This window comes from Aquarana catesbeiana, linkage group LG03, assembly GCF_042186555.1.
Source record: "Aquarana catesbeiana isolate 2022-GZ linkage group LG03, ASM4218655v1, whole genome shotgun sequence".
NCBI lineage: Eukaryota > Metazoa > Chordata > Amphibia > Anura > Ranidae > Aquarana > Aquarana catesbeiana.
In genome coordinates, this window is record NC_133326.1 from 382,007,878 (window position 1) to 382,020,789 (window position 12,912).

Genomic DNA, 12,912 nt, shown 5'->3' on the forward strand with positions numbered 1-12,912 from the left:
AAACCATTACTTTGAGAAATTAGGATTTGGGACATGCGCTTTACAACACTACCATTGGCAGTGCTCTGCAACTGAAGTATTTTAGACAGGAAATAAAACAGAATTCTTCTGTGAGTAAGTACAGTAGATTGTTGTACCATGTTAGCCATGGGTAGTAGTAGAAGAAAATTCAAAACGTAAGTGATACCTTTCATGTGGCTATTTTGAGGTGCAAACAATTTTCTTGCATCCTTAGATGCAATGTAGGCAAACTATGCTGGCTATCAGACTGGATTTTGGTCCACTTCCAAAGATGGAGACACATTTTTTTTTTTTTTTTTTTACATATAGAAATACTTGCAGTTTGCAACAGTGGTTTCAAATCATTAGTTCAGCAGAAATACTATATTACATACACATATATTATATAAGTAATTATTTTTAGTAATTCTATAAACAAAACACCAGAAAATATAATGAAATGTCTCTACTTTATCCTTTTTCAGCATATCCATCTGTGTCCGTGTCATTGTGTGGGCGTTGAGCTGCCCCATCTCCTGATCCAGCTTTCGCACTGTTCTGTCCAGTTCAGACCTCTGATTCTGAAGCTGTTCAACCTCTGATCTCAGAGCTTCTACATTGCATTTCTGTTCAACGCCCTCCAGTTCCCGCTCCTGTGACACAAAACCCACATATGATCCACTTATTCTCCAACAGAGGTTAACACACAATATTCAAAAGTACATTTTCTACATAATATGTAGCATCATGTGGTAGTAGAAAAAAATGGAAATTAAGCTGGCTTCTCGGTGCTATAAAAACAAAATAAAACAATTTCTAGATTTAACAATATATTTGCTGCATAACAATTTAAGAAGCTGGCAAGAAAGGTATCTACTTTGTCTTTTTCAGAATATCTTTTATGGCCACACTAGGTTTCGTGACCACGTTGCTCTAAATTTCTCTCCCTTCCTTCTTTTTCTTCTCTCCTTTAAAGTGGAACTAAAGTTAATATTTACAAAAATGTAAGCAGACAGGCTTTTTGCAATGCCTCTTCTGCAATAAAATAAACCTACCTTTTTGTTTACAGTCTTCTTTAAGGTACACTAAGCTGTGCAAGCCCAAGCTCAGTTTACATTCCAGCACAGTGCCTGTGTGCTGGGATGAATGAACCCCTGCACGCAGAGGTTCATGCGCAGGGGTTCAGTCACAAAAGCCAATCAAGATGGCCAAAGACCAGCACCCAGAAGATGCTGGCGAGGGACATTATGGGCATTGGGCAGTTGAAGCAGAGCAAGCACTGTGGCATTCCACTTTAATGCTGCATTCACCCACCAGCAAAAAAAAAAAAAAAGAATACCCAAACAGCGTCTGCATCCGATTGGATGCCGCCACTGTTTGGTTCATCAGAAACTACTTTAAAAAATGCAAGATTCTCAAGAATTTTGTATTTTCATAATCATGCTAACCAAGTTTTACCTTACAGATAGAGTGCGGTACAAATAAATTTGCCATAAACTGCCATATGACACATTCATGCGTTTGCAGCAACCTGATGTATTGAATGTCCAATCACAAGACTTGTTACTCTCAGGCTCCATTCACACTGCAACAGAGAGCTGTCTAAGCACTGACTGCTCTAGCAGCTCTCCGTTGCTGGTTGCAGTAGGGGGAATTGTGGTGTGCGATCCAACGCATCACACGGCTCCCTGTTTTTTTTTTTTTTGTACATACCTTATTTGAAGTGTACAAAATGTACACTTCATTCATGGCAATGTCCAAACACACACAACAAACCAAGTTTAGCGCTGTCCCCACTATACCTATTCCAAAAGTAAAATAATATAATACAATTAATTTCTACATTGGATATGCCATGACATATTGCATCTTTATCGATATGATGTTGTATTATGTATATATTATATATCATTTATTTATGTATTTTGATATGTATGATTATGCCCTTGCAGCGTGATTTTCTGTTGTTGATGATATTAATATATAGTGTATATTTTATAGTACTGTTCACATAAGTACTTTTTAAATAAGTTTTAATTACATATGACAAGAATTCTTTTTATTTAGATTTACATTAAAGAGAGTGCTAATTCTCTATGTTTATTTGTACTAAACACCATTTTAGGATGCTGTTGCTATATAACCCCCTCCGTCTTGTAGATACCTCTTGCTGTGTACTCCGTGCTCCTGGTCTGTTATGATGCCATTGGTTCATAGATAGGAGGGGCGGGGGGTGTTAGCATATATTATCACTAGAGGAGATTAGGGCGTTACCTGAAGAAGGAGGCCATGCCTTCGAAACATGTTGTCCTAGCAATTGCATGAAGCTTACGAGAGGAGTCAGCTGCATCACTGTGCATCCCCTCCCTGGCCACGAGTGACGTCAGGCAGCGCCGGCTGGTTCGTGCGAGTGCTTTGGGCGATGTGTGTTACAAGGAAGCAGACGGTCTGTGCTTACTGAAATACTTTACCACGCTACTAGTTGCTGTGAGCTAACTGATCTCTACAGACCAGGAGAGGAGGCTATTATGGAGCTTTTTATGCTATTTAACGCTGGATGTTTGTGAGTGCAACCCTCATTTTTTATAAACTTTTTATTAAACGATAACACACTAGGGCTGGCGTGCGCTCTCTTGTCTTTATATAAATTCATGGCAATGTACAGCAGTGAGATGCACTGTGCTGCTGTGCAGTGCCATGCAATTCGACAGGGTGCACTGCGATAAAATGCAGCATGTCTGCATTTTATAGCAGCATGCTGCAGCGCAACCCTAGGCTGCGTTGCAGTGTGAATTGGACACATCGGAAACAATTATTTCCTGTGTGTCCTAGGGGTGACAGACATTTTACAATGCAGTAAAACATCTGTCACCACACATAGTGTGAGTTCAGACTTACATATGAAGGGCATTAACCACTTGCCACCCAGGCTAATTCTGACACTTCTCTCCTACATGTAAAAATCATCATTTTTTTGCTAGAAAATTACTCAGAACCCCCAAACATTATAAATGTGTTTTTTAGTAGAGACCCTAGGGAATAAAATGGTGGTCGTTGCAACTTTTTATATTATCTTGCACGGTATTTGCCCAGCAAATTTTTCAAACGCGTTTTTTTTTTTTTTTTTTAAACAGTTTTTATGTATTAAAAAAAAAAAAAACACACTAAAGTTAGCCTGATTTTTTTTTTGCATAATGTGAAAGATGATGTTACGCTGAGTAAACAGATACGCAACATGTCATGCTAAAATTGCAAACATTCGTGGAATGGTGCCAGACTTCGGTGCTTAAAAATCCCTATACGCAATGCTTTAAAAAAATGTTACAGGTTACCTGTTTAGAGTTACAGAGGAGCTCTAGCGCTAAAATTATCGTTCTTGCTCTAACGTTTGCGGCGATAACGCACATGTGTGGTTTGAACGCCATTTACATATGTGGGCACGACCTACGTATGCATTTGCTTCTGCGAACAAGCATGCGGGGACAGGGGCGCTTTAAAAAAAAAAAATATTGTTTATTTTACTTTTATTTTTCTATTTTGACACTTTCCTTTTACATTTTTTTAATCACTTTTATTCCTATTACAAGGAATGTAAACATCCCTTGTAACAGCAATAAGGCATGACAGGTCCTCTTTACAGCAAGATCATGGGTCTATAAGTCCCCAGATTTTGCCTCTAAGCTGGAAAGACTAAAATAAAAATTTTCCACATTTTGTCATGTTACAACTAAAACGGTAATGCCCCGTACACACGGTCGGACTTTGTTCAGACATTCGGACAACAAAATCCTAGGATTTTTTCCGACGGATGTTGGTTCAAACTTGTCTTGCATACACACGGTCACACAAAGTTGTCGGAAAATCCGATCGTTCTAAACGCGGTGACGTAAAACACGTACGTCGGGACTATAAACGGGGCAGTGGCCAATAGCTTTCATCTCTTTATTTATTCTGAGCATGGCACTTTGTCCGTAGGATTTGTGTACACAAGATCGGAATTTCCGACAATGGATTTTGTTGTCGGAAAATTATATATCCTGCTCTCAAACTTTGTGTGTCGGAACTCCGATGGAAAATGTGTGATGGAGCCTACACACGGTCGGAATTTCCGACAACAAGGTCCTATCACACATTTTCCTTCGGAAAATCCGACCGTGTGTACGGGGCATAAATGTATTTTTTGGGATTTTATGTGATAGTTCAACACAAATTGGGACATAAAATTGTGACGTGGAAGGAAAATGATAAATGGTTTTCAAAACATTTTGCAAATAAATATCTGAAAAGTGTGGCGTGCATTTGTATTTAGCCCCCTTTACTCCAATACCCCTAACTAAATTCTAATGGAATCAATTGCCTTCAGAAGTCACCTAATTAGTAAATAGAGTCCACCTGTGTGTAATTTAATCTCAGTATAAATACAGCTGTCCTGTGAACCCCTCAGAGGTTTGTTAGAGAACCTTAGTGAACAAACAGCATGAAGGCCATCAGATAGGTCAGGGATAAGTTGTGGAGAAGTTTAAAGCAGGGTTAGGTTATAAAAAAATATCCCAAGCTTTGAACATCTCACGGAGCACTGTTCAATCCATCATCCGAAAATGGAAAGAGTATGGCACAACTGCAAACCTACCAAGACATGGCCTTCCCCTTAACTGACAGGCCAGGCAAGGAGAGCGTTAATCTGAGAAGCGGACAAGAGGCCCATGGTAACTCTGGAGGAGCTGCAGAGTTCCATAGCTCAGGTGGGAGAATCTGTCCACAGGACAACTATTAGTCATGCACTCCACAAATCTTGCCACTATGGAAGAGTAGCAAGAAGAAAGCCATTGTTGAAAGAAAGCCATAAGAAGTCCCGTTTGCAGTTTGCGAGAAGCCATGTGGGGGACACAGCAAACATGTGAAAGAAGGTGTTCTGGTCAGATGAGACCAAAAGTAAACTTTTTGGTCTAAAAGTAAAAAGCTATGTGTGGCGGAAAACTAACACTGCACATCACCCTGAACACACCATCCCCACCGTGAAACATGGTGGTGGCAGCATCATGCCGTGGGGATGCTTTTCTTCAGCAGGGACAGAGAAGCTAGTCAGAGTTGTTGGGAAGATGGATGGAACCAAATACAGGACAATCTTAGAAGAAAACCTGTTAAGAGTCTGCAAAAGACTGGGGCAGAGGTTCACCTTCCAGCAGGACAAAGATCCTAAACATACAGCCAGAGCTGAAATGGAATGGTTTAGATCAAAGCATAATCATGTGTTAGAATGGCCCAGTCAAAGTCCAGACCTAAATCCAATTGAGAATCTGTGGCAAGATTTGAAAATTTCTGTTCAGATGCTCTCCATCCAATCTGATAGAGCTTGAGCTATTTTGCAAAGTTGAATGGGCATTGAGATGCAGCCCCTGACCACGACGGCTCACCCTAGCTACTCAACCTGCAGTGGCAGCAATCGGAGTCTGTCAATACTTGAGAGACCATGTTAAACAGGTCCTCAAAGTTTTACCTGAACAGCAAGCCCGGGGGTTTGCACTTATAGCCTGTGTAGCCCGACGATGTGGGCGTCTAATCACGCCGGATGTCGTGTTAATGCTCCGCCGCCCCCTCCTCCGACCACCCCTCCCGCCTCCCCCCCCCCCCCCATTTTTTCAAAAAGGTGTGCTTTCCCGCGAGAGCCGAGGCTCCGATCCTCGGGACAAGCATGGAGGGGAGGCTGGGGCGGAGGAGAGAGAAGGGCCGGTGGATGGGAACCTGCCAAAAATGGCGGTGGCGCGGTATATTACCGCTGCTTACTAAGCTCATCCCGGCCCCCCTAAGCCATGGGGGGAGAATCCCTAAGGAAAGAACCCCCCTTAAACATCCTACCTGGAGCCTGGCTGGAGGAGCGTACAGCACTGACACTGAGACCGACACAGGCATGAAAGTTATGTGCTCTTGACAGCCCCCCGGTGGCGACAATAGGCATAGCATACATTTAATTAAAGGCGAAAACCTACTAGAATTAAAAAAATTTCTGGAGGAGTCTCCCTTACCTTATCCAGCTGCAGGGTTCTGTATACAGACCCAATCTTCACCTCTCACGGTGGGCTCCGTTTGAAAAACCTTCAGAGACTGGGGCCTCCTTGAATAGGGGGATCCGCAGTTCTGGCCCCGTAAAGCACCCCGCCAGGGATATGGTTGAAAAAACAAATACTGGATCCCGGGGTCCAGCTCTCTAAAAAGAGAAGCGTTACAGGTAAAACCTTGTTTCTTCGGACACGAGGCTCCGGTACCATCCAATTTGGCCTGGAAAAAGCACTTTAAATGGATCTGGTTGCATGGCTTGCCCCAGTATAGGATATTCCTTTGGAGCTCAGCACAGCACATTTTACTCGTGACCAACACCTAAGACACTGGCGAAAAAACTGAGGTAGTCCCAGTAAGGGGAGGGATTATATAGGGGGTTGAACTTCCTGTCTAGGGTATGCCAGTGTTCAATCACCTAGTGATACCCTATATAACCATCAGTAATTACTGAGGCTCTGTGTCCCGTGATGTACGAGAAAGAAATTCCACTCTCTAGATGTGCAAAGCTGGTAGAGACATCCCCAAAAAGACTTGCAGCTGTAACTGCAGCCAAAGGTGGTTCTACAAAAGTATTGACCCAGGGGGGCTGAATACAAATGCACACCACACTTTTCAGATATTTTTTTTTGCAAAAGATCGTGTAAACCATTTTCTTTCCACTTCACAATTATGTGCCACTTTGTGTTGGTCTATCACATAAAATCCCAATAAAATACATTTACGTTTTTGGTGGTAACATGAAAATTTCAAGGGGTATGAATACTTTTTCAAGGCACTGTATACACTCATTTATTACTGCAAAGGGACCCTAACACAGAACTGAAATGCTGGCTTTATTTGACTAATGTGACATTGCCCTAATAAATAAGAGTCTATATTTTCAATGGAGTCCTGGTGGCATCGGAGTATGAGAAAGTTTGGTGAAACAAAGAGCTATTTCTTCACACCAACAAAAAGTAGGAGTCTTGCTTTTTTATATCCCTGCAATCTACATTGGTTACCCAGAGGGGTTGTTTTTTCCTAAACAAAGTGGAGTTACTCTTTAGGCCACACAAGTATACAGCTCACCGTTTTTAGAAGTTCTTCATCAAGTTCCTGCAGTCTGTCAGAGGAACCTTCCAGTTGCTGTAGCTCAGATTTGATGTTCCTGAGGTCTCCCTGTTTTTTGTTCTGCATAGAAGACTTTAACTCAATAGTGCGCTCCAGGCCTGTCTTCTTGTCTCTGATCTCATCTATTTGTCTCTGTTTAGCTGCTTCTTTGTCTGAAAACTCCTTCTGCAATTAGGAAAAAACTACTCAAAATACTGGCAGATATGAAAACATTTTACTGAAGATACACTTTGCATTTTCATAGAAACGGATTTTATACCTTTGCCTAAAGGCTATAGAGAATAAATCTTTGTGAGATTAAAACCTGCAGAAAAAGAAGGTTTGCAGGGGTCACCAATTACAAGCTGAGCACCTGTGTCTTTCTGGCAGTGACTGCTTGCACCACAATAAATCAGTGGACAGCTATAGGCTTGCACATCACAAGCTTTATATCTCCGGTTGCTTTCAATAGTCTCAAAGCATCCTATAGAAAAATAAAGCATTAGATTGCATATTACATATAGCCGCATGTGTGACGTGTCCCAGGAGACTGCCAGCAGGGGGAGGGCTCAATGGACATCATCCTGTGTGAAGGTCCACTTTAAGAACCTCCTAACCAAAGAATCAATTCTTGCAGCTTCTGGTTTATGCAACATTTAGTTTGTACATAATTTTTGTTAGTATAGTGTACAGTAGACCAAAAACTTTCAGCATGTGTCTGCTGTTCACTTTCAGGAAACAGAACCAGCTTCCCATTAATTCTCATCATGTGACTTAGTCGCATGGTAACTTCCTGTCATAAGGCAGAACACATGGAAAGTCAGGTTGTCCAACTCAAACAGGCAGCAACTGTACATTTTTTACTGTTCGGTAAGCACTCAGCCTTTTCACACGGCAGCAAGCTCGCACAAAAAATAAGAGCCCTGAGCCTCAGTAAGCTCACATAGCTGAGGCTGATGAAGTCTGCTTATCAGGTAAGATGTAGACCTATGAACAGAGGTTTTATCCCACCCAAGGTTCAAGCTCAAGAACCAGAAACTTTTAGGATCCTGAGAAGGAAATAAACAGCCATAAACTCTGGAGCCCCTCACCATATGTGAGTGGAAAGCCTAGGTGACATATAAACACCATCCACAATCATACAATATTATGATTTTTAACATACAGTACCTGTAAAATTCTTTGCCTAAGGTACATTACAAGATACAGGTCTTCTAATTCACTTCCAATGGGTTACAACACCCTCAGGCTAAATACATGCAAATACAATACATACATGGGGACCGGGTATGGTTCCCAAGGTTTTTCTGAAGATGCATTGTTTCTATTGTTTTAAAAGACAGTAAAGAGCTGATTGAAGAATTCAAAGAGAAAATAATAAGCTAGTTAAACTAAGAAAGGGAGAAGAGGTTCATTACCTTAGGGCACCAGCAAAAAAATGAGAATTCACATAGTGGGGTAGGGATAATGGGGGGGGGGGGGGGGGGGGATGGCAGGAGCCTCAAAAGCTTGCCAGTGTCCAGTCACCTGAAGGCACTAGCCTATAATCCAATGCTATGGGAATGGGTATTACAGCAAATAATAGTCAACAAGCCCAGAGCCCAATAAGAACAACAGGAAAATCAAGTTAAACTTACCGGTAACTTGTTTTCCAGGAGTTTTTCAGGACAGCACCTTGAGAGAGTGGCTCCACCCACTTGTCAGGAAACACACCTCTACCAATCTTTAAAAGGAGGCTCCTTCCCACTTATTACCAGTAGTAGTAGTAGTAGTAGTAGTAGAGAACCTCCGGCCCAAGCTGGAACACATAATAAGAATATGGTCAGTCACAGCATAATAATTTAAAACAATAAGGGCGGGTTGCTGCTGTCCTGAAAGACTGCTGGAAAACAAGTTACTGGTAAGTCTAACTTGATATTTCCCTTAACATCTTTCATGACAGCACCTTGAGAGGATAAAAGAGACTTACCCACTAGGGAGGGATCACAGCCTGCATGACCTTTCTGCCAAAAGCCTGATAGCTTGCTGACAGAAGATCCAGTCTGTAATGACGGACAAACGTTAGGTAACTTGACCACGTAGCCGCCTTACAAATTTGATCTGGGGTGGCACCAGCTATTTCTGCCAATGTAGTGGCTTGAGCCCTGGTAGAATGTGCTTTAATTCCCAGCGGGAGAGATAGCCCCGCCTGAGAGTAGGCTGCCAGAATAGCGGATTTAAGCCATTTAGCTATTGACCCCTTTAATGCTTGGTGGCCCTTCTTTTTTCCAGAGAAAAGTACAAACAAAGAGTCTGAAGACCAAAAGTCCTTTGTTACTTCCAGATAATGTAATAAAGCCCTTCTTACATACAAATTGTGGAATTGGCTTTCTTTCTCCCCTGAAGGGTTTGAGCAAAAGGTTGGTAGGATGATCTCCTGTGACCTGTTGTGGGCTGACGCTACCTCTGGCAAAAACCCCGGATCGGTTTTGAGAATAACCCTATTCGTGTAGATGGATAACAAGGTTTTTTAACCGATAGGGCGTGCAGCTCACTAATTCTCCTTGCCGATGTTTTTGCAACCAAAAATAAAGTCTTAATAGTAAGATTCTTCAGTGAAATTGCTTGTAGTGGTTCAAAAGGTTCCTTTGTGAGGGCCTGTAGGACCATCCCAATTGGGAAAGTGCTTAGCTGGAGCTTGTCTGGATCTAGTAAGCGCCTTGAATCTTGTTACCATGGGCTCAGAAGAGATTGGTCTTTCCAGAAAGACTCCCAATGTAGCTACTTGCACTTTAAGTGTGCTGACTGAAAAGCTTTTGTCTGCACCATTTCGAAGGAATTCTAAAATTGACACAAAATTTTTTTACCGTTCTATTTGTCGAACGACACCAGTTGTAGACTTTAGCATAGATTTTTCTGGTTACTGTTTTTCTACTGGAAAGTAAGGTAGTTACCAAAGGTTGTGACAGACCTTTGTTTCTTAACTGCTCCTCAGATACCAGGCGGTGAGGCTTAGACTGGCTACTTCCGGATGATGTATCGGACCTTGTAGAAGCAAGTCTTGCCGGAGAGGCAGCTGCCAAGATGGTTTGACTGCCATCTGCAGAACGGTGGTAAACCATGCCCTTTTTGGCCAAAATGGAGTAATTAGAATTACTGCCTGTAACGGAACGTCCCACACACCGCTTGAGTGCTTCCGTCATATACCACTTCCTCCCAGTCTGGACACAGATATCAGATATTCCAACCGCTCATAAGCACAAAACAAGGCAACACTTGTTTCACTGCTAACATGGACCTTGTATCCAGGTGGAAGTTTGGATGTCCCAGACTGCAGGAAGCGTCCCGCTGCTTGCCACCAATGTAACGGAACATCCCACAAGCCGCTTGAGTGCTTCCGTCAGTATACCACTTCCTCCCAGTATGGACACAGATATCAGATATTCCAACCGCTCCCAAGCATAAAACAAGGCAACACTTGTTTCACTGCTAACATGAACTCAACATGTTAATTGAGTGAGCTGATCACATTGGTCTCCAGGACTGGCTAGGAGACGAACAGTCTACTCCTACTATAGTTTGTTGATGACTAGGCTGAGGAGGGGGGAGAACACTGTTTGTATTGTTAATTGTAATTAGCTCCTGCTATTGTGAGTATAATGTACTGTGTGAAGCTCGGTGACCACAAGTCTGGGCAAAAGTTCATGTCTCAGTCACCTAGGCTGTATAAAGGATTAGATAATTAGCTCATGTTAATTAGGTTAGGTTTTAGTCATCCTGCTGTATATATTTGTGTGAGATCTCAAATAAAGAGTGAGTCCATGTTAGCAGTGAAACAAGTGTCGCCTTGTTTTATGCTTGGGAGCAGTTGGAATATCTGATATCTGTGTCCAGACTGGGAGGTAGTGGTATACTGACGGAAGCACTCAAGCGGATTGTGGGACGTTCCATTACACTTCCACCTTCTTCCTCTGTATCTTCCTCAATACTAACGGGATTAGTTGAAACGGAGGAAAGGCGTAACCCAGATGAAAGTTCCAAGGCTGTATTAACGCATCTGTCCCAGGGAACTGTCGTTTCTGTGAATGGAGAAGAAAACCGGGAGTTGCGTATTTTCTTCTGATGCAAACAGGTCTATTTGTGGCTGGCCTCAGGCCCTGGTGGTCATTGCAAAAACTTCTGGATTCAAGGTCCATTCTGCCTCTTGAATCCGTCTTCTGCTTAGGAAATCTGCCACTACATTTAGGGTACCTTTGAGGTGGACTGCTGATAAGGACCGCAAATGATTTTCTGCCCATCCTAGAATCTTTAAAGCCAGTAACTGAAGGGTTTTGCTTCTTGAGCCCCCTTGCTTGTTCAGGTAGGTATGGTAGTGTCATTGTCTGAGAGAACCTGGACATGGAAACCTTGAAGGGTTGGAGAGAAGGCATCCAATGCTAAGGCGACTGTCCTTAGTTCCCTCCAATTTGAGGACCTTTTCGCCTCTGACTGGGACCAAGCTCCTTTTTGACCCAGGTGAGGCCCCCATCCCCACATGCTGGCATCTGTCGTTACCACTTTTTCTATTGGGAAAGACCCTAGTAGGCCCTTTGACAGATTTGCCTGATTTTTCCACCACCAAAGAGATCGTTTGACTTTGAGGGGATTTTTACCTTTGCCTCCAGAGATGCCTGATTTGATATCCCAGAAATTGTACTTCTTGGGCCGGATTAAAATTTGACTTTTGTATATTTACTATCCAACCCAAGGTTTCTAGATGACCGTTGGCTTTTCCGAGGTCCTCTAACAATTTCCCCCTGGAAGGGACAAAGAAGAGTAGGTCGTCCAGGTACGGAATTACAGCGATCCCCTGCAGGCGGAGAGGTGCGAGAGCTTCTGCCATCACTTTTGTAAAAATTCTATTCTGTAACCTTGGGCCAGCATGCACAGAATGTACTGGTTTTCCGTTATGTTTGCCCAATAGGGGAGAAAACCCTGAAGTCTTCCTCCCACCTGTAACTGACTGTCACTGTGTCTTGCAGGTTGACGCAGGAGGATGGAAAAGGACATTTCCTTTGCCTTTTCCCCTCTGCCCTGACCAATTTTTCTTTTTCTCTTGAGGCTTGTTTTGTTCCTGAGCCCTTTGAGGACGAATAAAACATTTGGCTGTTTCTTCTTCTTGACAGGAAAAGATTTCTTTTTATCTGCCGTCTTGTCAAGAACTGAGACCAAATCGGAGCCGAACAATAAATCCCCTAGGAAAGGGACCCTGCATAGTTTGTTTTTAGATGCTGCATCCCCCGGCCAGGTTTTTAACCACAGAGCTCTTCTAACTGAATTAGTAAGGGCTGCGGCTTTTGCTCTCATCCTAATAGATTCAGCTAATACACCTGAGACATAGGCTACAGCTGCTGACAAGGTTGAAAAGGAATCAAGGATTTATTGCTTAGGAGAATCAGCTATTACGTGAGCCTTAAGCTGATTCACCCAATATTCCATATTCCTGGAGACGCAAGTAGTTGTCATTGCTGGCTTGAGGTTGCCCATGATGGATTGCCAAGCACTCTTCAGTTGTTGATCCATCTTTTTAGTGTCTTTTAAGATCCCCATGTCTTCAAATGCCAAATCGGTTGATCTGGACACTTGAGAAAAGGCTGCATCGAGTTTTGGAACTTTATTCCAGAGAGCCGCTGGGTCTTCATCAAAAGGAAATCTTCTCTTGTGAGCTTTTGGAAAGAAAGGTTTTCTTTCAGGATCAGTCCATTCTTTTTTAATTGCCTCAGCAATTACTGCGTGGACCGGAAAGGT

At 42.6% G+C, this 12,912-nt stretch overlaps 1 protein-coding gene across 2 annotated transcripts in view; it reads right to left on the bottom strand.

The window, feature by feature from the left end:
* The window catches only part of RAD50 (RAD50 double strand break repair protein), a 463,790-nt gene that overhangs the window by 311,315 nt on the left and 139,563 nt on the right, over positions 1–12,912 (bottom strand). For both annotated transcript variants that reach the window (XM_073620674.1, XM_073620673.1), the window contains exons 10-11: positions 7,126–7,332; positions 471–653 (exon numbers count right to left, since the gene is read on the bottom strand). In XM_073620674.1, coding sequence (XP_073476775.1) covers positions 471–653; positions 7,126–7,332 — 390 coding nt within the window. The remainder of the gene's footprint in view (positions 1–470; positions 654–7,125; positions 7,333–12,912) is intronic.